At 48.3% G+C, this 26390-nt stretch overlaps 1 protein-coding gene across 1 annotated transcript in view; it reads right to left on the minus strand.

Annotated features, from left to right (window-relative positions):
* The window catches only part of LOC145338984 (serine/threonine-protein kinase MARK2-like), a 137888-nt gene extending 114217 nt beyond the window's left edge, over positions 1–23671 (minus strand). The window contains exon 1 of the mRNA XM_080183404.1: positions 23072–23671. Within this exon, the coding sequence (XP_080039530.1) occupies positions 23072–23116 (45 nt within the window). The 5' untranslated portion in view covers positions 23117–23671. The remainder of the gene's footprint in view (positions 1–23071) is intronic.
* Between the last annotated feature and the right edge of the window lie 2719 nt (positions 23672–26390).

Genomic DNA, 26390 nt, shown 5'->3' on the forward strand with positions numbered 1-26390 from the left:
TCAATTTGTTCATTTAGAGATCTGATCCCTCACTGGCAAAGCCAAGATGTGATTACAAGCATATTATCAGCATTTTGCATCAAACACTGAGATCCATTACAATAATACTGTAATGCTGCTGGAACCCCATCCACAGGGCCCCAGTGCAACAGGACAATGCAATGGTGTTGGAACCCAAACCCACAGAGGCCCAGTGCAAACGGATAATGCAATGATGCTGGAACCCCATCCACACAATTTCAATGCAACAAGACATGCGACAGTGCATGTACACACCTGACAGCTCGCCCAGTCACATTCCCTGCACCACAGACATACACAATCCCATATCAGCATTAGTTTTCAAACTTGCAGCTACCCTCTGTAACAGGGTACACATAGTGGTTACGTTAACGAACGATTAATCCCGAGACCAGGCCACAAGAATCCAGAGAAGCATTATTCAAATCCCAATCAGACAATGAGAATTTAAAGTCTGCTTTTTCCAAAATCTGGAATTTAAAACTGTTATTGTTGTTTAAAAAAAACAGCCAGTCCACTGATGCCCTTGAGGAAAGGAAACTTGCTGTCCTTAGCTATCCTGGGCTTGTATGTTTCGCCTGCCTCACTTCAACAAGTTTAACCCTTTAACTACCCTCTGAAGTGGCCACAAAGTTAGAACATAGAACATTACAGCGCAGTACAGACCCTTCAGGCCTCGATGTTGCACCGACCAGTGGAACCACTCTAATGATTCTCTAACCTAAACTATTCCAATATTATCCATATGTCTATCCAATAACCATTTGAACGCCCTTAAAGCTGGCGAGTCCACTACTGCTGCAGGCATTCCACGCCCTTACTACCCTCTGAGTAAAGAACCTACCTCTGACATCTGTCCTATATTTATCACCCCACAGTTTAAAGCTATGTCCCCTCGGGTTAGCCAACACCATCCGAGGAAAAAGGCTCTCACTGTCCACCCTATCTAATCCTCTGATCATCTTGTATGCCTCTATTAAGTCACCTCTTAACCTTCTCTCTAACGAAAACAACCTCAAGTCCCTCAGCCTTTCTTCATAAGACATTCCCACCATACCAGGCAACATCCTGGTAAATCTCCTCTGCACCCTTTCCAATAACATCCACATCTTTCTAATAACGTGGTGACCAGAACTGTACGCAATACTCCAAGTTGTCGCATTAGTGAGTCGAGGAGAAGACGGTTAGAGTTCAGGCGCTAAACGATGGCACTTCCAACCAATGGATTTTTAAAATATATGCAGCATCATTCTAATTTATAAAGATCACTCGAGGGTGATTAAATGTGATTTGCACTAAGTGATTAATTCTGAGGCACAGTCGCTCCCGGAGTGCGGAGGCTTCCCGTCACGGCCTAATGGCCCATTCTTGGCAAATATAAACCTCTCTTTTATGCTCACTAATGGTTTTCACTTACGCACACACTAGATCCTGCACCACACGTGGGCAAGTAATGAGTTATAACATATAGAGTTCTCAGTTATTACCATTGCAGCCAGCCTCTTGCCTAGTTACACTTTATATACCTTTCTGGAAACAAGGCATTAGATTTCATTAATATCCTTTTTTCGATTTTGATCTTTCCTCATGGTGTTGACTTTGAGATCTAAACACCAGCTGCTTTCCTGTATCGTGTCCAAGTGTCCATTAGTTACGTTCGAGTGTCTCTCAGTTTATGACACCACGAACCAGACAAACTGTCCAGCGAGGGATCAGAGTCCACTGCACAGAAATCAGGAATGGCTAATACTTCCTCTCTCTTTTTCCAAAGTTCCCTGATCCCGAGGTTCTGAGGACCACTGGATGGCTCCCCACCCCTTCCCAGACTGGGAAAACTTGCTAGGCACCATACAGAATGACCTCGCTACCACTGCCTGGTATGTGGATGCAGCCCACACTACAAGGAAATTTTCCTTGGGATACCTAGGGAGGGGCATTACATACAGCAGGTACAGGGACTGCGGGTGGCACAGTGGCTAGCACAACCTTGGGTGACTGCGCAAACTCCACACAGACATTCTCCCTGTGTCTATGTGGGTTTCCTCTGGATGTTCCAGTCTCCACCCACATTCCAAAGATGTACAGGTTAGGTGGATTGGCCATGCTGAATTGACCCTTAGCATCCAAAGATGTGTAGGTTAGGTGGATTGGCCAGGCTAAATTGCCTCTTGGTGTCCAAAGGTGTATAGGTTAGGAGGACTGGCCATGGTAAATGCGCGGAGTTGCAGGGATGGGGTCTGGCTGGGACGCTCTTTTGGAGAGTCAGTGCAGACTGGATAGGCCAGTCTGTCCAGATGGCCTCCTCCTGCAGTGTAAATTCTATGATTTAACTCAGATGATTTACGCCAATGTTTCTGCTCCTCTTACCCTTGTTAGCATAACCTCGGCTGCTTTCTCACCAATCTCTCTGCCTTCTCTCTAAATCTGGCCCAGCAGTGACACACACACACACAACCTGAACACAGAGTGCAAACACCGCACAGACACTCGGGACTGAACAGCCTGTCAGAGCATCGTCCGTTCTATGTGGGGGAAAGGCGAGATCACCAACACCAAGGATGGGATCTGGTTACACCATGCACACTTCTGCTCAGCTAACTCTACAATGCTGTAATTCACTGCAGTGTATCAGCTCCCCTTGTGTGGAAGGACCATACAACAATGCAAACAATAAGTATTAAATTAAATCAGAGAGATGAAGTTACTGGTGAGTGAAATATTAGAGAGAGCCATGGCTCAGTGACACTAACACACTGGTACCAGCTACATTGGGAGGTGAGAATTTCAAACCACCGGTGGACATTCGATAAAAGATGACGGAAAAGTCCTTGAACATGTTAATCCATGCCCATTGTGACATTCCCCTTCCTTGGGTAACCAAACACAGCTTTACATCTGGGTAGCGCTCTGTCAACAGGAAGCGAACATGGTTCAAAGATTTTAATTAAATTGCAAAACTGTGACAGATAGCAGAAGGAGAAGTGTGGGAAGCTACTACTGAGTAATAAGGCACAAGCTACCATTCACGACTCCTCAGATACTGAAGCTGTTCATGTCCAAATGCAGCAAGACCTGCACAATAGTAAGGCCTGGGCTGATGCGTGGCAACTAACATTTGTGCCACACAAATGCCAGGCAATGACCATCACCAACAAGAGACCCAACCATCTCCAGTATTCATTCAATGGTATTACCATCGCTGAATCCCCCACTATCAACATCCTGGGGGTTACCACCGTCGAATCACCCCCACTATCAACATCCTACCCGAAAGAACCCCCCCACTATCAACATCCTGGGGGCTGCCATCGCTGAATCCTCTAACATCATCCTGGGGGTTGCCATTGACCAGAAACTGAACTGGACCCAGCCATATAAATCCTGTGGCTACCAGAGCAGGTCAGAGGCTGGGAATCCGTTGGAGTGTAACTAACCTCCTGACTCCCCAAAAGCCTGTCCACCATCTACAAGGCACAAGTCAGGAGTGTGATGGAGTACTGTCCACTTGCCTGGGTGAGCACAGCTCCAACAATACTCAAGAAGCTTGACATCATCCAGAACAAAGCAGCCTCGGTGGACTGGCACTCCATCCACAGTCACTCCCTTCACCACCGACACACAGTGACACCATCTACAAGATGCACTGCAGGAATTCACTAAGGCTTCTTTGGCAGTACCTCCCAAACCCGCGACCCCTACCATCTAGAAGGGCAGGGGCACAGACAGGCAAGGACAGGGGGAACATGGAGTGAGACAGGTGGGTTCAGCACCTGCACAGTTTGAGGTGAGAAATTCGGACAGGGCTCCCATTCCTAACCTCACACTGGAGAAATGTGTTCGAAGCCACTGGGTTAGCACTGGGACCTGCCACCGCCCATACTGCTGTCACCGTCACAGATGGCGCAGAAGTGAAGCTGCAAGATATCAATCCCGCTTGGGCGGGAAATCAAGGTGCAACATTTCCACTGCACTGAGGGAATGCACAGAATAGAAAGATCAGAACAGTTAGCTAGTCGGGACAGCATTGGGACTCTGTACAGCTCTGGAGAGTTAGAAAGCTAACCAGGATTCGTACGCCTGATCACGATCCACTCACCTGGGGAGCATGGACAGCAGGTAAGAAGAGGACATTCAACTTTGATGCACTCATTATTCATTCATTAAGCTCATTGCCCGGGATTACATGGAGAGATAGCAACTTGATCAGAGGTGAGTCAACAATCAGGGAACCGGGCCCCAGGTGCTGAGAGCGAGGGCAATTTTATTTATTAGTTACAAGTAGTCTTACATTAACACTGCAATGAGGTTATGTGAAAATCCCCTAGTCGCCACACTCCGTCGCTTGTTCGGGTACACTGAGGGAGAATTCACTATGGCCAATGCACCTAACCTGCAAGTCTTTCGGACTGTGGGAGGAAACGGGAGCACCTGGAGGAAACCCAAGCAGACACAGGAGAAGGTGCAAACTCCACACACAATGACCCAAACTGGGAATCGAACTCTTGTTCCTGGCACTGAGGCAGCAGTGCCACAGCTGTGTCAGAACTTAACTGAACTCTATTTAAATACTTGCATTTGGAAGAAGTACATGGAAGGAGTTGAGGCCAAAGCGTTGTGATTTCATGAAGAAAGGTGACTAAACCTGACAAAGGGGCAGTGCTCCAAAAGTTAGTGGCTTTTGCTACCAAATAAACCTGTTGGACTTTAACCTGGTGTTGGGAGACTTCTTACTGTGCTTACCCCCGTCCAACGCTGGCATCTCCACATCACACTATGTAATCCATGTCAACACGCACAGAAAAGGTGCTCTGCATTGAAGACGGCAGCAGATACACCAAGCCTATGAGCCAGACAATGCATAAAGGGCACACAAGCTGGTGCTGGAGGCAGGTGTGAGAGGTACTGGAGGCGGCCCTGGCTGCAACAGGAGCTCCCACTGTCACAGCAGCACAGACAAGAGCATTTTTATATAAACTGCCACAGATGAGCTGACTGGGAATGGTAACAGATGCAGTGGCACATTCATAATTTTAGATCCAATCACACAAAGCTCCCAATTAGCATGTGTTTGCCACATTCACATTCTCTCTATCATTCATTTTCCTTCCCTCCACCTGATGTGCTTTGTGAATACAATGTGCTGCCTTCTGTTCACACACCCCACATCCACCATACTGACTGTCCCCCCCTCTCTCTCCCCTCCATCACCAATGCACAGGCTGGACTACATGAAGGGTAACTGAAACTTCAATAAAGCTGGACTCTCCTGTCACCTTCCCAACACTTCTATTCACTTCACGGGATGTGGGCATTGCTGGCAAGGCCAGCATGAGGTGCCCCCTCTGTAACTGCCCCTGAACTGAGTGATTTGGGGTTGGGGGAGTGCAGGTGCGGAGTCACAAGTAGGCCAGACCGAGTAAGGGCAGCAGATTTCCCTCCCTAAAGGACATTAGTGAACCAGATGGATTTTTATAACAACTGAAAACAGTTTTAAGGCATCGTTACCAAGACTAGCTTTCAATCCCAGCTCCTTTTTAATTAATTAATTGGGGGTGCAGTGGTTAGCACTGTTGCCTCACAGCACCAGGGACCTGAGTTCAATTCCAGCCTTGGGTCACTGTCTGTGCGGAGTCTGCATGTTCTCCCCATGTCTGCATGGGTTTCCTCCGGGTGCTCCAGTTTCTTCCCACAGTCAGAAAATGCACAGGTTAGATGGATTGGCTGTGCTAAATTGCCCCTTACTGACAGAGGGATTAGCAGAGTAAATACGTGGGGTTATAGGGATGGGGTCTGGGTGGGATTGTGATCGATGCAGGCTCGATGGACTGAATGGCCTCCTTTTGCACTGTAGGGATTCTGTGATTCTACAAATTTAAATCCCACCAGCTGGGGCTACAAGAGCAGGAGAAATGCCAGGAATTCCGCAGCGAGTAACTCACCTCCTGATTCCCCATAGCCTGTCCATCATCTCTACAAGGCACAAGTCAGGAGTGTGATGGAATACTCTCCACTTGCCTGGATGAGTGGGGCTCCAACAACACTCAAAATGTGAGACACCATCCAGGACAAAGCAGCCCCGCTCAATTGGCACCCCATCCACAAACATTCACTCCCTCCACCACTGACACACAGTGACAGCCATGTGTACCATTTACAATAGGCACTGCAGCAATTTCCAAACCCCAGAACTTCTACCATCTAGGAGGATAAGGGCAGCAGATACCAGGGAACACCATCATCTGCAATTTCTCCTCCAAGTCAGTCACCACTTGACTTGGAAATATATCAGCCATTCCTTCATTGTCGTAGGGTCAAAATCCTAGAACTCCCTCCCTGACAGCACCATGGGTGTACCTACACCACAGGGACTGCAGCAGTTCAAGATGGCAGCTTACCATAACCATCTCAATGAGGGATGGGCAACAAATGCTGGTCTAGCCAGCAATGCCCACACCCTGTTTTTAAACACATAACCCCAGGCACCCAGGGTATTAGTCTGTCCCTCTGGTTTACTAGCCCAGTGACCACACCACCACGCACCCCCCCCCCCCCCCCCCCCCAACACCCTGTGATGCAATGTTCAGGAGAACAATGTTGAGAGTTGCAGTGGAAATTTAGTTGCCAAGTAAGAAACACACAAGATTTTCACATCACAACAAACCTCTTCATGTTCCTCCTCTTCCACTAACCCCAGCACCCATGCCACTACTTCATTCACCTTCTCTTAGCCTCTGCTTGGTATCCAACTGCATAATGGCTGAGGGGTTACAAAGATCTTAGAATCAACAACAAATGGCCAGTGTACAGATTCTCTCTGTCAGACCATCCAAGATCATTGTAGGAAAATCAGTGAGGCATCAAGAACTGCATTTCATACACCTTCAATGTTCCAAGGCACTATCAAGTATTAGAACATAGAACAGTACAGGCCCTTCAGCCCTCGATGTTGTGCTGAGCTATGTCCGAACCCAAGATCAAGCTATCCCACTCCCTATCATTCTGGTGTGCTCCATGTGCCTATCCAATAACCGCCTGAAAGTTCCTAAAGCGTCTGACTCCACTATCACAGCAGGCAGTCCATTCCACATCCCAACCACTTTCTAAGTAAAGGAAAGTATTGTCCCACGTAAGGAGATATTAGGATAGATGGCCAACTTGGTCAAAGGCAATAGGTTTTAACAGTAAGAAGTCTCACAACACCAGGTTAAAGTCCAACAGGTGGAATCATTTACCTGATGAAGGAGCAGCGCTCCGAAAGCTTGTGATTCCAAATAAACCTGTTGGACTTTAACCTGGTGTTGGGAGACATCTTACTGTGCTCACCCCAGTCCAATGCTGGCATCTCCACATCATGGATAGGTTTTAAAGGACAGGGCTAGCGTTTGGGAGGGAATTCCAGATCTTAGAGCCAACGTAAGTGAAGGCATAGTCGGCAATGATGAAGTGGTGGAAATCGCGGATGTGCAAGGGGCCGGAACAGGAGCGTTGCGGGGATCTTGGGGGAACGATCGGGGCTGCAAGAGGTTGCAGAGGTGCAGACATATTACTGCTGTGAAAAAATGTCTGGCTGCCAATCAGTGTTGCTGGTTTCAAGCAATCTTTAAATGCTTGATGCTTCTGAGCTACAGCCTGAGCAATTGCAATCTGAAAAACAACCTATCAAACACAGATTAGTCTCAGCCTCTGTTTACATAACAATTAGATTTTGTGACCTTCAAGGGACTTGGCAGAATTTTCTTTCGTACATTTCACGGTGCTATATTTCTGCCATTTGCAAACCAGTCAGTTCACCAGTGAGGCAATGGGAAATCTGTATTTTGATTGCTTTTAAATATTAAACAATATACAGCAATATTACTAGACACCACTTTTCATAAGCAACGCAAAATAACGTTCAAATGCTGAGTGCCTCCGGCTGCAAACCTAAAAAGACAGGCATATTCTCATGACCAATAAACAATAAAACACAGCAGCCTGTGTGTTTACTAATCACAATTCCAACTCTTGCAGAAAGCTTCATCTTAGTACACTTCTCCCCGTCATTATAAAACTGTGCATCACCCAATTCACCACAAGCAACGGAATGACACATCTGCTAGTTACCGGTTCAATAAAAACACACAGCAAATGGCCATTTCCTGTCCAAACTTCAAGTGTCACACTCGTTTAAAAAAAAACAGTTTAAAGGAATAAGGCCAATCATTTCAAACATCTGTGACAGCATTTGACATTATCACATTTTAAAAAAAGACTTGCACTGATGCAGTATTTTTCTCTACTACCGAACATCTCAAAGCATTGAAATACGTATTGCAGTGCAGTCACCGTCATAATGCAGGAAACCCCACCGTCAATTTATACACAGCAAGTTCCCACAAACAGCAATTTGATAATGACCCACACCATCTGATACTTGTGATTTCGGCAGAAGGGTAGAACCATAGAATCCCTGCAGCGCAGAAGGAGACCATTCAGCTCATCGGTTCTGCGCCGACTCTACCCGCATCTTAGCTAGGCCCACCCCATCCTATCGCCATAGCCCCACACATTTACCCTGCAAATTACCCCAACCTACACATCTTTGGACACTAAGGCAATTTAACATGGCCAATCCACCTAATCTGCACATCTTCGGATATTAAGGGGCATTTAGCATGGCCAATCCCCCCCCTAACCGACACATCTTTGGAGTGTGGGAGAAAACCAGAGTATCCAGAGGAAACCCACGCAGACACAGGGAGAAAGTGCAGACTCCACACAGACTGAGGCCGGAATCGAACCCGGGTCCCAATAGTGCTAACCACTGTGCCGCCTCACATGTTGGTCCCAGGAAAGGCGGAAGAACTTCCGTTCACTTCTTTGAAATAGTGTCCACAAGATCTTTTACAGCCACCCGAGCCAGAAGCTGAGGCCTCGGTTTAATATCTCGTTGAAAGATGTCACTTCAGGCAGTGCACACTTCCTCAGTACCAAAAAATAACCAAAGGCAAGTGAACTAACACCAGAGTCATTTGGTACCACTCTTGCCTAAGAGTCGGTAGGTTATCAATTCAAGCCCCACTATTAATGATTTGGATGAGGGAACCAAATGTAACATCTCAAAGTTTGCAGATGATACCAAGTCAGGTGGGAAGGTGAACTATGATGAGGATGCAGAGATCCTTTAGAATGATCTGGACAGATTGGGTTAGTGGGCAAATCCATGGCAGATGCAGTATAATTTGGATAAATGTGAGGTTATTCACTTTGGAAGCAAAAACAAGAAGGCAGGTTACTACCTGAATGGCTGTAAATTGGGAGATGGGAGTATGTAGAGGGATCCAGGTGTCCTTCTGCCCCAGTTGCTGAAGGTAAGCATACAGGTGCAGCAGGCAATAAAGAAGGCAAATGGTGTGTTGGCCTTCATTGCAAGAGGTTTTGAGAACAGGAGCAGGGATGTGTTGTTGCAGTTATACAGGGCCTTGGCGAGGCCACACCTAGAGTATTGTGTGCAGTTTTGGTCTCCTTTTCTGAGGAAGGATGTTCTTGCTCTCGAGGGAGTGCAGCGAAGGTTTACCAGGCTGATTCCAGGGATGGCAGGACTGAGATATAAGGAGAGATTGGCTATATTAGAATTGTTTTCGTTGGAGTTCAGACAAATGAGGGGGATCTCACAGAGACTTATAAAATTCTAACAGGACTAGACAGGAGAATGTTTCTGATTGTGGGGGAATCCAGAACCGGGGTCACAGTCTGAGGATTCGGGGTAGACCATTTAGGATGGAGGTGAGGAGACATTTCTTCACCCAAAGAGTGGTGAGCCTGTGGAATTCATTACCACAGGAAGTAGTTGATGCCAAAACATTGAATGTATTCAAGATGCGGCTGGATATAGCACTTGGGGCGAACGGGATCAAAGGGGAGAAAGCAAGATTAGGCTATTGAGTTGGATGATCAGCCATGATTGTGATGAAGGGCAGAGCAGTCTTGAGGGACCAAATGGCCTCCTCCTGCTCCTATCTTCTATGTTTCTATATTACAGACTTGAGCACATAATCCAGCCTGATACCTCAGTGCAGCACTGAGGAACAGCTAAACTGCACCCAGTGATATCTTTGTCTCTCATACCTGGCTCTGAAATTTGGTGATAGTGAGTCAATCACAATGTACAGAGCAACACAAGATATCAAACTGTCAGAGGAGCCAGAATATTGTAGCCCGCAGCTGGCCTAACCACACAGTCTGATACCAGCTCCCCACCCTAAAAATGCGACTTTCTTCAATTCAAGCAAGGTGACAGGATATTGAAACTTAACAAGAAATCTGATTTGGTGAAGCAGATCACCACTGTAAACTGACTGGGGCATGGACTTCATTCCAAGAACAGCCAGCACTCCACAGTTACCGTCCTCCAATCCCATTCCCACCATCTTCCTGACTCACCATCAGGCACACAGCAGATCCCAAAGTCAGTCAGATTAATCAGCAGCTAGCACCTTACACACAGCACTCTCAGTCAGGTGCCTGGAGTCTGCCCTCTAGGCAAGGTTCATTACATTAAAGGTAAACTTTTATAAGGGTGACAATGAAAGCAGGTTAATTATTACACACCGGAGAAATTAAACATACTTCTGAGCGAAGCCAGAAAGCAATTGTGTCTCAGAATCACAGAATGCTACAGTGCAGAAGAGGCCCTTCGGCCCATTGAATCTACACCGACGCACGAAATGCCCTGACCTGCCCACTTAATCCCACTTGCCAGCACTTGGTCCATAGCCCTGAATGTTTTGGCATGCCAAGCGGTCATCCTTTTTAAAGGGTGTGAGGGATCCTGCCCCCACCACCCTCCCAGGCAGCACCTTTCAGACCCTCACCACCCTCTGGGCAAAAACGTTTTTCCTCAAATCCCCCCTGAACCTCCCACCCCTCACTTTTAATTTGTATCCCCTCGTAACTGACCCTTCAACTAAGGGGAACAGTTGCCCCCTATTCACCCTGTCCATGCCCCTCATAATCTTGAACACCTCAATCTGGTCTCCCCTCAGACTGCCCTGCTCCACAGAAAACAACCCAAGCCTATCCAATCTCTCTTCATAACTTAAACGCTCCATCCCAGGCAGCATCCTGGTGAATCTCCTCTGCACCCCCTTCCAGTGCGATCACGTCTTTCCTATACTGTGGCGACCAGAACTGCACACAGTGCTCCAGCTGTGGCCTCACCAAAGTTCTATACAACTCCATCACGACCTCTCTGCTTTTGTAATCTATACCCCGACTGATAAAGGCAAGTTTGCCATGTGCCTTCTTCACCATCCTGTTAACCCGCCTTTGGAGATCTATGGACAAACACGCCAAGGTCCCTTTGTTCCACAGAACTTCCAAAGTGCACCATCTGTGTGCATGGGGAAGTAGCAAGCAGGGATTTCATACACTGCAAACTGGTCAGATGTGGAAAGCAAGAATGAAGAGGTAAAGATTATACTGCCAACTCAATTAGCCACACAACATCACAGCTCAGCACAAGCTTCCTGAGTCACAACGGTCATAATCTAATTAAATGGCACAAGAGGCTGGAGGGGTTTAATGGTCCCCTCTTGTTCTGATGTGTAACCTGTTCCAGTGATGGGGGTGTTTGCCAATGCTGCAATAATGTTGCTCCCTGTCAGTCACAGACAGGGCAACGAAACACGACAAACACATCAGTGAGTTACTGCTAAGCAACCAGCTTCCCCTACTCTCCTTCCAAAAAATCTTCCATCTCCTTAAAATGTACCCCTCCCACCAAGCTGGGCTCTGGGCTCATACTGACCCCTTTCAGTGAGGGTCTCAAGAGCTTTATTATGTTCAGGAACCAGTGTAAAGAGACAGGTGGCACAGTTGCACAGTGGTTAGTTAGCACTCCTGCCTCACAGTGCCAGGGGTAGGTGGCACAATGGTTAACAGTGCCACCTCACAGCTCCAGAGACCCAGGCTCAATTCTCAGCTTGGGTCACAGTCTGTGTGGAGTCTGCACATTCTCCCCATGTTAGCATGGGTTTCCTCTGGTTGCTCCAGTTTCTTCCCATACTCCAAAGACATGCGGGTTAGGTTGATTTGCCACACTAATTGCCCCTTAGTGTCCCGGGAAGCGTAGGTTAGAGGGATTAGCAGGTTAAATATGTGAGGTTATGGGGATGGGGCCTGAGTGGGATTGTTGTAGATGCAGACTCGATGGGCCAAAAGGCCTCCTTCTGCACTGTAGGGTTTCTATGAAAACTCTCCATCTCCCAACAAACTAGCAAGGCTGCTCTTTCAGTGTGCGCACACGTATGGGGGTGCGCGTCAGGTGCCCATGTGCAACGGGCACGCGAACGCACACGGGGGCACGCGCGCACACAAAACACACACACGGGGGGCACGCGCGCACACAAAACACACACGGGGGGGCACGCGCGCACACAAAACACACACACGGGGGGGGGCACGCGCGCACACAAAACACACACACGGGGGGGGGCACGCGCGCACACAAAACACACACGGGGGGGCACGCGCGCACACAAAACACACACACACGGGGGGGGCACGCGCGCACACAAAACACACACACACGGGGGGGGCACGCACGCACACAAAACACACACACACGGGGGGGGGCACGCACGCACACAAAACACACACACACGGGGGGGCACGCGCGCACACAAAACACACACACGGGGGGGGCACGCGCGCACACAAAACACACACACGGGGGCACGCGCGCACACAAAACACACACACACGGGGGCACGCGCGCACACAAAACACACACACACGGGGGCACGCGCGCACACAAAACACACACACACGGGGGCACGCGCGCACACAAAACACACACACACGGGGGCACGCGCGCACACAAAACACACACACACACACACACACACACACACAGGTGCTTTTTCTCCTTTCGTTGGAGGAGATGGATTTCAGGCAGATCAGGAAATCAAACCTGAAACTTCCTGGCTCTCCTCAACTGCGTTAATCACTGGATAAGTACAATTAAGCCACCAGGGGAGACAGTCATGCACTGGAACATCTATGTCAGATTATCAGCTTGTTCACCACAACGCTAACTGGTCCAGGTAACCCCAGCAAAAAGCCAACAAACTGGTCGATAATCTACCCTGCGCGTCTGTGACATGAGTACAAATTAATAAACCCCAGTCACAGGTGTGATAAGCAGGCTGCAACACCCTCCAGAAGAAGCTTAATATGATCAGAGGGAGGGAGTGGACAGAGCAGAAAAGGCAGTTAAATATCTCCACAAATGCACAATGGGCTGAATGGCACCCTCCTGCAAACAAACATTCAACAAAAATAAGAATCGTGGTAAGTACTCGACCAGTGAGAGCGATTTTTGAACACGAAAGGTAAACACAGGGATGGCTAATGAACGACAAAGTGGGGAGGCAGACAGATAACGTCGAGTTATACCGGCACCTCTTCCCTCGCTGTACCTACGACGCTAGGGGCTCAGCAACAACCTGTAGCACCTATATCCACAATCACAGCAAGCTGCAAGTCCTCCCGCAGATTAACTCATGTTGCCAAGGGGACCTTTGTAGAGACAGCTGGTTAACAGAATGTGCTGTTATGTGATTCAGGTGTTGCCACTGCTCTGGCTCCTTCACTGCGCGATGCTAATTGCTATCTGCATAAAGCATGAGTGCAGCTACCAAAAGCTGGAGCAGACTCGGGGATAACCGGAGGGGGCTTCAGTTTCCTTTGTACCATTCCCACACAGGCTGCGAAATACAGAGCCCACTTCACTCCCCTTCCCCAGGGGTACCACTCACTATCAGCGCATTTTACATCACCTTCGCGCAACTCTTTATTTTGCTTATTAGTTACAAGTAAGGTTTACATCAACACTGCAGTGAAGTTACTGTGAAATTCCCCTAGTTGCCACATTCCAGCACCTGTTCGGGTCAATGCACCCTAACCAGCACGTCTTTCGGACTGTGGGGGGGAAAACCGGGGCACCCGGAGGAAATCCACGCAGACACAGGGAGAACGTGCAAACTCCACACAGACAGTGACCCAAGCCAGGAATTGAACCCAGGTCCCTAGCACTGTGAGGCAGCAGTGCTAACCCACTGTGCTGTCCCAGGTCCCTGGCGCTGTGAGGCAGCAGTGCTAACGGTGTCAGCTCCGACCAACTTGATTACTGGTGCTTTACCTCACGACGTGGAGTTGCCAGTGTTGGATTGGGGCAGGCACAGTAAGAAGTCTCACAATACCAGGTCAAAGTCCAACAGGTTTATTTGGTAGCACAAGCCACAAGCTTTCGAAGCACTGCTCACCTGACAAAGGAGCGTCGCTCCGAAAGCTTGTGGCTCGTGCTACTAAATAAACCTGTTGGACTTTAACCTGGTGTTGTTGAGACTTCTTACTGTGCTTTACCCCACACCAGGGAGGTTCTGACACAAAGGGGTTTTGTCACAGTGCTCTCAGATCGCAGCTCTGACCAGACTATGCACAGAGCCAGCCCACATATAAGCAGGCAACCCTTCACCAGAATCTGGCAACAATCACAGATTTACCGAGGTTCTTCCCACAAAACCTTCATAGTGCCTTGATCTGTGCTGATCTGGTACGAGGGGTCCATTGTGAGACACAGCACCACGGCACTACATGGTGAATAATAAATCCAATCAGGAATTCAGGAGAAACTTCTGTGGGACTCGCTCCCGCGGGGCGAGATGGGAGGAGAATGTGGGACTCACTCCCACAGTGGGGGAAGAATGGGGACGTGCTCCCGCGGGGAGTGGGGGAGAATGTGGGACTTGCTCCCGTGGGGCAATGTGGGAGAATGGGGACACGCTTCTGCGGGGGAGTGGGGGAGAATGGGGACACGCTCCCACAGAGGAGTACGTGGACACATCCCACAAGGAGTGGGGGAAAATGTGGGACTCATTCCCAGTGAGAGTGGGTGAACATGGAACTCCCTCAAGATGAACAGTATCGACACATTTAATGGGGAGGGTGGGTATAAGTACATGAGGAAGGAAGAGGGATATGATGATGGGGGAAGATGAGGCAGGATGGGGGAGCTGAATGCTTGCTACAGAACTAGAATCAGCTTTAAACTAGGAGTTAGGCAGTGACTACCCTAACAGATTCTACAGGAGGTGATGGCCTAGTGGTATCACTCGGATATTAATCCAGAAACTCAGCTAATGTTCTGGGGACCTGGGTTCGAATCCCGCCACGGCAGATGGTGGAATCTGAATTCAATAAAAAAAAATCTGGAATTAAGAATCTACTGATGACCACGAAACTATTGATGATTGTCGGAAAAACCCATCTGGTTCACTGATGTCCTTTAGGAAAGGAAATCTGCCATCCTTACTCGGTCTGGCCTACATGTGACTCCAGAGCCACAGTTAAGAGTTTAACTGCCTCTCTGAAATGGCCTGGCAAGCCACGCAGTTCAAGGGCAACTAGGGATGGGCAATGAATGCTGGCCCGGCCCAGCCCAGTGACACCCAGATCCCACAAATGAAGAGACTAAAATTCACAAGGGGAAGGGAAGGAGAGGCCATTCCACACACACTGAATTAGCACTGGCAAGTACACCAACTCTCACTCAGTAGATAAACACACCGCCCAAGTATTGTACACACTACAAACAAAATCAAAGATTGTGCACAGAACAGCAAAAGGCAATTTCCACTACCCTTCAAAGAGTACATTCCAGATGACTTTACTGTGTGAAAAATTGTCTCCTCCCCCCCAACCACCACCCCTCCTCAGCCTTTATACCAGTTACGTTCATGAGGTTACCCACTCAGCTACCAGGGCAAATGAATAAGCAGATCATGTATCAGTGATGTTGGCAGAGGAGAAAGCACCGGTCCCTGGACACAGAGTGCTGTTGGATCATTTACATCCTGTCATGGGAATATAGACAGGGCCCGAGTTTAATATCTTATCTGACTGCCTGGCTCTGGGAGTGATGCCTCAGTTGTGTACATATTTGGAGGGAGGTTCAAGCCCACAAACCAAGGGCAAGCTGCACACCTGGAGATTTTGTTTCAAACAGACAGAGAGCCCCGAGACACTGACATCTGGGGTCTGCGCCCCGGGTCAAAGGCCTCACCCACTGGGAAATAACTGTTTCAGCGCACGGACACCATAAACTCTGATCCAATCCCCGCAATGGCACCCGCCACTTCCCACAGACAACTCACTCCGAGCTTCTCGAAACGGAGGTGTTTGCAGCTCGACAGCCTGTGAGCGGGTTCACTGCAGCAGCAGAGGGCTATAGATCGAGGATACCATGGAAACAGAGATAAGAATAACATAACAGGAGGCAATGGGGCTTTGTCAGGACTAAACGGGAGGTAATGAGTCCTCCCCAGCAATTACATGACAGGATGTGGGCCACTAATATGCCCAGTAATTGGAAAACCTGTTTTTTTTTATTATTTCTAAAGAATGCAGAAGGGTTTCTTACTGTGATTTCTCACCGCTAAACCTTTTCAACAGCTCACAGCTTCTCTCTCTGGCAGGGTTGAGGGTCCATTCCCATTCTTTCCACATAATTTACATTCAGATAGCACCTTTACTACACAAACCATCCCCCAAGGGGGCTTCTCAATGAACTGACATGGGCTGTTTTGATTGGGGACTGAAGAATATGTTTAAAAGGGTATCTGATAAGGTGGGAAGAAGAGGCAAAGAGAAACAGAGCCTGTGAGAGAGAAAAGAGAGTGCAAATTTGAGAGGCGGAAGAAAGAAAGGCAATGTGTCAGTTACTCGGGGAGTATCACAGGGGAAGGGGCGATGGCAGCATACAAGATGCGATCCACAGTCAGTCAGTCCCATGCCTAGGAGCGAGTGACTTCCCCAAGTTGCTCCTTTACACAGCCTAGGCATGGATACAGGTGCCAGAGTCATGGAGAATGGTTCACTCGCTGAACTACAGATGGAGTATGGGCCTACAGCAAGTGCCGGCACAGGATACAACAACCGGAACTGCATAACTTGAACAGGAGGCCTTGGGGAGCCTGGCACACCTAAATCCACCTCACCCTTGTCACTCTGATAACTAGCAGAGAGAGCACCCAGCAGGTGGACAGTGATACACACACCGAGATAAAGGACCCTCACACCCAGCAGGCAGGCCCAAAGGGTAGGTGCCAACCTACAGGGCAGGTAGTGATATATACACCCTGGGATCCAGGATCCTCACACCCAGGTGGGCACAAAGGGCAGGCGCCAACCCACAGGGCAGGTAGTGATATATACACCCTGAGATACAGGACCCTCACACCCAGCGGGTGGGCACTGATATATACACCCTGAGATACAGGATGCTCACACCCAGTGGGCGGGCACCAGCCCACAGGCCCAGAGGGCAGGCGCCAACCCACAGGGCGGCTAGTGATATATCCACCCTGAAATACAGGACAGCCAATGGTGGGTGGAGGAATCGAACAAAGATAAGCGGAAGCTTACACTTCACACAAGTGAAGAGGAACAGCAGGAGGCCATTCTGTCCCTCAAACTTGTTCTGGTTTCAATTCGATGATGGCTAATGTGTATCTTAATTCCATTGGAACCCCCACTCCCCGGGTTATTGAGCCATTCCCTCAGCATGTTCTAATGGAATCCGCTCTGTACAGCGGACAGCCGCTTCACTTTAATACCTTAGCAAAACATTCACATGACAACACGGACGGAAGCCAAGGTGTGGTACAGACCCCAGTGAGAGGGGGAAAAAAAGCTGGATGAGTTTGTGTGCGTGTGTGTGTGTGTGTGTGTGTGTGTGTGTGTGTGTGTGTCTGTGTGTGTGTGTGTGTGTGTGTGTGTGTGTGTGTGAGGTCATGATGAAAGAGAACTCATTCAGTGATGTGAACATGTTGCTGAGGTGATTCAGGGCTCATCTCCCCACCTCTAGTGGGATTCTCTGAGATAGATCATTGTTCAGCTGCTCACTCTAAGGCAGCTGCAAGTGGGCAATTAGGAAGGAGAGGTGCTCCACCCTGGAAAAGCCAAGGAGGGATCACTTTGACTGGAACCTCCAAGGATCCCGCTCACACAAGACAAGCACTGAATGAACAACAGGCAGTTCAGAAGCACAGAGCAGCTTACTGCACTCAGTATTCAGACTGCATAAACACACAGGGCAAATCCAAGCAGTGCCAGCACTTCTACGCATTTATCCAGCACAGTGCAAGTATTAACAGTGTACTATTTATACTGCAAACAGCTTGGGTTTGTTTGGTTCAGGGTACAGTACAGGACCACACTGATGCTAATAAACAATACTCCCAACTCCACTGAAGCACCGGGGACAAAAGTCCCTCAGATGTTTACTGAGGTCTTGATAGTTCCTGCTCAATACATTGAACAGACACGATGGGCCAAACGGCTTTTTCTATGCTGTACGACTCTAATGACACAGTAGATTGAAAACAGCAGACATGAAAACTGCAGTTACACTGATTCGATCGGGTCCAGGACAGAGTAGCTGACAAGCTCATAGAAGCTCTACAGTGCAGAAGAGGCCATTCAGCCCATCGAGTCTACACCAGCTCTCTGATAAGGTGGAGGAGAGGGCCTGTGTAAGTTATCCTATCTCTGTAAACCCACACATTTCAGCATGGCCAATCCATCTAACTTGCACATCTTTGGAGCGTGGGAGGAAACCCACGCAGACACGGGGAGAACATGCAAACTCCAGACAGAGAGTGACCCAAGGCCAGGAATCGAACCTGGGTTCCTGGCACTGTGAGGCAGCAGTGCTAACCACTGTGCCACCCCTTCCCCAAAACAGTCAGGAGAGAGAACACAGGAAAGGCACTAACTGTTACATAGGGAGATATCAGCTCCTCACGTCACTGCACTGGAGATTTGCACTCCTAACCTCTGGAACGCTAATCCTTTACTTGCTAAAGGCTGGAAAAATATGCAAATTAGATCATCCCTGACTGCGATTGCACATCTCCCAGCAGCCAGTTCCAGCGAAAGGACACAGAGATGGCCAAGAGGCCACAGAAACAGTAGGTGTATAATATCCCAGGGATAAGAGTCTTCAGTTAATGTAGAGAGACTGGGAGAAGCTGGGATCGTTCCCCGCAGAGCACAGAAAGTTAAGGGGGAGATTGAAATTGAGGTGTTCAGAATCAGGAAGTGTTTGGGTCGAGTGAATAAGGAGAAAGTGTTTCCAGTGTCAAGAGGGTGGGTAATCAGAGGAGGGGGGGGAAGGGAACTAGAGATTGAAAAGAACCAGAAGGGAAGAGGAGAATGTTTTTTGAGTTGTTGTGATCTGAGAGGCGCTGCCTGACAAGACGGTGGAAGCAGATTCAATATAGGAACTTTCAAAAGGGAATTGGAGACATACTCAAAAAGGAGGCGTTTGTTATGGAAAGCTGAACAACTAAAGATTTCCTCAAGGCAAATGGTGATACTTAAAATGTAGATAATGGAGGGCAGAGGAACTGCAGCTTCTGTTGTTCAACGTAATGATACACGCGTGGAACCACAAGCGTGATTGTGTCACAGAACGGCAACACCCAGATACAGTATGACACATAGCTCACATCAAGCCTGTTGTGTCAGATCTGGTGCAATGACCCAGGCCAGAAGGTCGTGGGGTCAAGCCCCACTCTGGGACTTCAGCACCCAGTGAAGGTGGCACTGCAGTGTAATGCTCGAGGGAGAAAAAGGGGAAGCAGGTTGCTGCACTGCCAATGTATTAAACCAAAGGCTCATAGGCATCTGAGAGAGATCCCACAGCACTTTATGGGAAAAGGAGAAGGGGAGCTCCTTCATCATTCTAGCCAATATTCATCCCTCAACCAATGACAAACATACAAGATCAGGTTGTTAATCTCTGATGTTTATGGGATCCTGCTGTGTACAAGTCAGATGTCACATTGAATATTACAGCGCAGTACAGGCCCTTCGGCCCTCGATGTTGCGCCGACCTGTGAAACCAACCTAAAGCCCAACTAACCTACACTATTGCAATATCATCCGTATGTTTATCCAAGGACCATTTAAATGTTACAGTCCCTCCATTACAACAGTGACTACATTTCCAATACAAAGAGTTCCATCAGTTGTAAAAACACTCTGGGATGTTAGACATGCTGAAATGCATTGTATAAATACAAGCTCCCACTTCCTATACATTACAGGTATTTCCAGTTGGTACAGTGTTAGATTTGCATCAATTCCTTTCCAAAACAGTACGCTTCCTTGTTTGCCGACAGACCTACCTTGAGGTGGAAATACACCTGTGATAGACAGAGAGCAGAGTGACTGGATGCTATCCACCTGACCAGAATACACCTTGTACCATGGTAGAAGAGGACAAGTTCAATTCAAGAGTGACACCCAGCCTTGCATCAGTCAGTTCCACCCAGACTTCAGAAGTCAATCCACCATTTCTGATCGCAGCTCCACATAATGCTTCGTAGGCTATTGTGTGGAGGGGGAGAGGAAACTCAGTGAAATATTTCTCTCCCCTCATCCGTGTGTTGGGATACTGGTTCCAAAGGCACAAGTGTCTCAGTGGAGGACCGACAACAAGCAAATTCAACCCAAGATACCAGACTCAACCCTACCCTCACTCAACATGCTCACACACAGACTATCAAAATGGTCAGGCTGACTCAGTCAGCAGCACGCCACGGTCAAAGGCCTTTCACAGCAGACGCTAACCAGCAGTAAGCTGGTACAGTCCCTCAGCATTTCTGGAAGGAAAGAGAGAGTTCTCCTGGTGTCCTTGGGCCCAGATTCCTCCCTGAAGGTCAGTAAAACGGGATGAACTGAGCAGTGACTTGCTTGCCGGACCCCCCCGGGTGTGAATTATTTGTCACGTGTTGCTGACACAACAGTGATGTTTCAGAGCTGTGGATTATCCGGAAGATCTGATCAAGGTTATCGATGGTTGTGAGAGTTCCACTCCTCAGAACACTGATACCACTCAGTTATATCAGCTAGCTTAGTTCACATGGCCTTTAGATTCTGCAGCTGTTGTCTTCTGTAAGTCAGGTCTAGCACAACCAGGGAGGACAGTAATGAACTTGCTAAGTTGAGGAAAAAGACTTGCTCTCTGAAGTCAGCCTGGGGCTGACAGGTGGTATATAATCCAAGCCCTTCTTCCTTTTAACTCCCTGGGCCTGAATGATGTCCTGCGTTGCCCCTCAAGCCAGCTTCCTCCAGTGTAAAACAAAAACTCTGATTTAGATGTCCAAGACCCCTTTCTGTAGCATTCCACTGCAGTGTCAACCAGCATCAGGCAACTGACCAATGACAACATCTGAGAGTCCACTGGACTCTTCACAAAGATCGGAGGCAATTCAAAATACTCATAAATCACAGGGTAATTTACAACCTTCGCCAACATAAGCAATGGAAAAAAGAGAAGCATTTACAGATATTAATATATGTCAGACAGCCCGTAAAGTGACCAAATTGCTGCTAGAGGTTACTATCTGAACCCCCATTGTATCGAACCCAGTTAAAGCCCAGCATTATTTCACATGCAGCTTTCCCTGTCATTAACATCAATGATTGCAATCCACAAACTGCAGGACAACTAAAGTCCTTTTACTCATTTAGACCAGATTAACTAAGCAAGGGATTACTGATATTCATAATATGTTCACCCACACTTTCTTTTCACATTATACTGGGTCAATCCTGGTCATCATCTCCTAATCCTAATATTCAAGTACAGTCTGCTTAACACAATGATCATCAACAAGTTCCTTCAAGTTGTCTCACAGAACACCACAACTAAACAATTCCATTCAGCAAACCTCATTAGTGCAAACCAGTTGGGATTACATGAATTATTTTCAATAGGGCTTTTCCTCTAACACGGACCCTCCTATCTCTACCCACCATACCCTGCCCACAGTGGCAGTAAACTATCACATTGCCAACTCAGCTGTTCCCTGCACCTCTGGCTTTACAGAAGATAGGGGAAATTGCCCTGATCTGTCCGCTGATTGCTGCTGTGCACATCTTCCTGATTAAATAGCTTCCTAACACGTGCTCTGGTTACTAGAATACATTATGAGGAGGAGCTGCACAGAAACGTGTGACAGCAAGTGTCAAAGAGCCTTCAGAAGACAGGGAGAAATCTGACACCAAGGCAGATTCACCAGTTCCATTTACAATTTGATTGGAAGAATGAAGAATTTTCGGGAGGGCAATGGTGGATTTTTTTTTCAGACAGATGAGGCAGCCAAGGCCTTCTTTCTGTTGGACATGCTGCGCTAATTAATACAGCTCAGGGAGCCAAGAGACAGACCAAGCCATGCTTGTCTGTTCTCTGTGTCTGCTTGTAGCATCCAATCTGCTTTCCTGTCCCAGGAGACCGGCTCAGTAACAGACTAAACTGACCAAACCAATGAGCGTAAACACAAAGTTTCCTCCTCGACCACACCGGCCAAGCAGGAAGTGCAAGACAACTTTCACTCGGCACTCACAAAACATCAACTCTTATTTTTTTCTCCTAAAACGCACCAAATGTTACAATGCAACATACCCACATCATTAACCAGAGACTGAAACTGTGGCCCAGCAATTATAATAGATAGTGTTAGGGAGATGTTACACACTTCTCTTCAGCTTTCATACAGAGTTTACTTTAAGCCATGAAGCACTCACTCCAAACCCCATAGCGACACAACCTGCGACTGCTTACTTGCCCAAACTTCCACAGATATAAATTTGCACCAGACATATTTGCTAAACCCCCGCCCCCAGGGGGGTGTTACAGGGAATTGAGGCACAAAATCCTTATTTACAAGGGACTGATCAAAACGAGCCCAGACATCCACACACACAAACAGAAAATGCTGGAAAAATCTCAGCAGTCTGACAGCATCTATGGAGAGAGAATAGAGCCAACTTTTCAAGTACGGGTGACCCTTGGTCAGTGCCCCACAAGCCCTGGGACCTCAGTACAATGAAACTTAGGGTGAACATCAACCAGCTCAGACCTACCAACACACTTACACAGCAAAATAAACCCAGAGAATACACTGGGGGAGTAAGTGAGGAGTAAGGTCAGACTTACCTGATCAGATTCATTGAGTGTAGGTAATGGTGTTCTGGTGGTCATCTCTGATCTTGAAAGATCTCCACACACACACACTCACACACAAAACAAAAACTTATAAATTAGGAAAAAAAAGAGGGGGGGAAATATTTACAATTCCACTCCCCCCCTCAAAATAAACTAGTTTAACTGATCAAATCAAGAGAGGGGGAAGAGAAATGAAATCAAAAATGAGGAAGATTCCAGCTGAAGGAACTGTAATTAAAACTGTCTGAAAAAAAACAAATTAAAAAGTTTTGTGGGGAAGGCCTCACCTGTATAAGAAAAACAAATTATAAAGTTTGGGAGAAGAGGTGGGGGGGCCTCACTTGTTAAAAGAAAAATAAAATTAAAAAGTTTGAGAGAAGAAGGGCGCACATCAAAGTGGGTGGCCGGCTGAGCTGTAGCGCAGGCCCGGCTTGGTCTCCACTCGAGCCCCGAGGCTTCAAGGCCTCCCGGCTGGGGAGGGGGGAAAGAGTTTTCCTCGCCCTCCCAAAGTTGATCGGAGCCGAAAGGATTGGGGTCCGTGAGGGGTTATTTATGAAGAGTTATTTATTTTCACCCTCCTCCTGTTCCCCCCGTCCCGGTTGCTCTGCTCCTTTCCCCCCCCCCCTCCGCCCCCCTTCTCCTCCCCGGTCTCTGAGGGAACCGCGGGCACCGCCACACACACACAGACAGACACACACAGCCCGAGCCGGAGCCCGAAACCCGGCAAGATGGCCGCCTTCGGCAATCTCCGCCGTTTCCTCCAAACCCCGCCTCCTTTCTCTCATCATCCTCGGCAATTTCCGCCGGCCTCAAACTCCGCCCCCTCCTCCCAAACCCCGCCTCCAAACCCCGCCCTCTTTTCCTCACACCATCCTCGGCAATTTCCGTCTGCACCTCCAAACCCCGCCCCTTTCCCTCATCATCCTCGGCAATTTCCGCCTGCTCCAAACTGCACGACCTCCTCCCCCAAGCCCCGCCCCTCCTCTTCCAAGCCCCGCCCCCTCCTCCTCCTCCAAACCTTGCCACCTTTCCCTCACACCATCCTCGGCAATTTCCGCCTCTCCATCTGCAAACCCCGCCCCTTTCCCTGATCATCTTCGGCAATTTCCGCCTACCCCTCCAAACCCCGCCCCTTTCCCCTCATTCCATCTTCGGCGATTTCCGCCCCCTCCATCTCCAAACTCCGCCCCCTTTGCCTCACCATCTTCCGGCAATTTCCGCCCAAACCCGATAGCTCGCCCCCTCTCTTTCGGCCTTTTCGATAACCCCTGCTCGGAAATCAAAGTCAGTGGGCGTGTCTCTCACAGCAGGATGACGCCCCGCCCCCTTTTCCGAAGCTTCTCTCCACCCCAGCCCCGCCCCCTGCGCACCGCTCGGCAACTCGGCTTTTTCCGGAACCCGGAACTCCTTAGCTTGTCTGGGTGATCCCGGAGACACCGGGCAATTGGCCCAGTTTGGCTGACTGGCCATGGGGAAAGGTAGTCATGATGTGGAGATGCTGGTGTTGGACTGGGGTAAACACAGTAAGAGGTCTCACAGCACCAGGTTAAAGTCCAACAGGTTTATTTGGTAGCACTAGCTTTCGGAGTGCTGCTCCTTCATCAAGTGAGTGGGCAGTTCTGTTCACAATCAGGGCATAGAAAGACACAAACTCAATTCACAAAATAATGGTTGGAATGCGAGTCTTTGCAGGTAATCAAGTCTTAAAGGTACATACAGTGTGAGTGGAGAGAGCATTAAGTACAAGTTAAGGAGATGTGTATTGTGTCCATGATGTGGAGATGCCAGCGTTGGACTGGGGTAAACACAGTAAGAGGTCTCATAACACCAGGTTAAAGTCCAAAAGGTTTATTTGGTAGCAAATATTTGAAATGGAAATAGAAAATAGAAACCATACAGTGCAGAAAAAGGCCCATCGAGTCTGCACCGATCACAATCCCACCTACCCCCATATCCCTACATATTTACCCACTAATCCCTCTAATCTATGCATCTCAGCTCACTAAGGGGCAATTTTAGCCTGGCCAATGTAGCTAACCAGCACATCTTTTGGACTGTGGGAGGAAACCGGAGCACCCAGAGGAAACCCATGCAGACATGGGGAGAATGTGCAAACTCCACACAGACAGAGACCCAAACCTGGAATCAAACCCAGGGCCCTGGAGCTATGAAGCAGCAGTGCTAATCACGGTGCTACTGTGCTGCCCCAAGAGCTGGGTTTATTTGGCTTGCTACCAAATAAACCTGGTAGAGTTTAACCTGGTGTTGTGAGACTTCTTACTGTGTTTACCCCAGTCCAATGCCAGCATCTCCATATCATGGGGAAAGGGCACTTTAAACCCTGCACCCCCCCCCCCTTGCCTTCAAATAATTGCACAACCTCAAACAGACCATTGTCCGCAGGAAACTATCCAGCCTTTGGGAGAACAGTGGTCACGACACCACACAACCCTCCCATAGCAACCTCTGCAAGACATGCCAGACCATCAATACAGATGCCATCACCACACCTGAGAACACCATCCACCAGGTACACGGTACATACTCTTGCAACTCAGGCCAACATTGTCTACCTGATACACTGCAAGAAAGGATGTCCCGAGGCATGGTACATTGGGGAGACCATGCAGACACTATGACAACGGATGAATGAACACCACTCGACAATCACCAGGCAACAGTGTTCTCTTCCTCTTGGGGAACACTTCAGCGGTCACGGGCATTTGAGTCTGATCTTCAGGTAAGCGTTCTTCAAGGCGGCCTTCACAACACACGACACACAGAGTCGCTGAGCAGAGACTGATAGCCAAGTTCCACACACGAGAATGGCCTCAACCAGGATCTTGGGTTCATGTCACACTATCTGTAACCCCCACAACTTGCCTGGGCTTGCAAAATCTCACTAACTGTCCTGTCTGGAGACAATACACATCTCTTTAACCTGTGCTTAACCCTCTCTCCACTCACATTGTCTGCACCTTTAAGACTTGATTAGCTGTAAAGACTCACATTTCAATCATTATTCTGCAAATTGAGTTTGTGCCTTTAGATGCCCTGTTTGTGAAAAGATCTCCCACTCACCTGGTGAAGGAGCAGTAAGCACTTTGAAAACTAGTGGCTTTTGCTACCAAATAAACCTGTTGGACTTTAACCTGGTGTTGTAAGACTTCTTAATGGGGAAAGGTGCCAGTCTGAGCTTCCAGCCACAGAGGTGAAGGGGATTGTATAGAACTCCCTCCAGCAGTATGAATGTATAAGGTCAATATTATATTATCTCACAATTATATTCTTAAATTTATAAGATATAAGA

This window comes from Carcharhinus amblyrhynchos, unplaced genomic scaffold (assembly GCF_965287045.1).
Source record: "Carcharhinus amblyrhynchos unplaced genomic scaffold, sCarAmb.v2.hapA chromosome_278, whole genome shotgun sequence".
Taxonomy (NCBI): domain Eukaryota; kingdom Metazoa; phylum Chordata; class Chondrichthyes; order Carcharhiniformes; family Carcharhinidae; genus Carcharhinus; species Carcharhinus amblyrhynchos.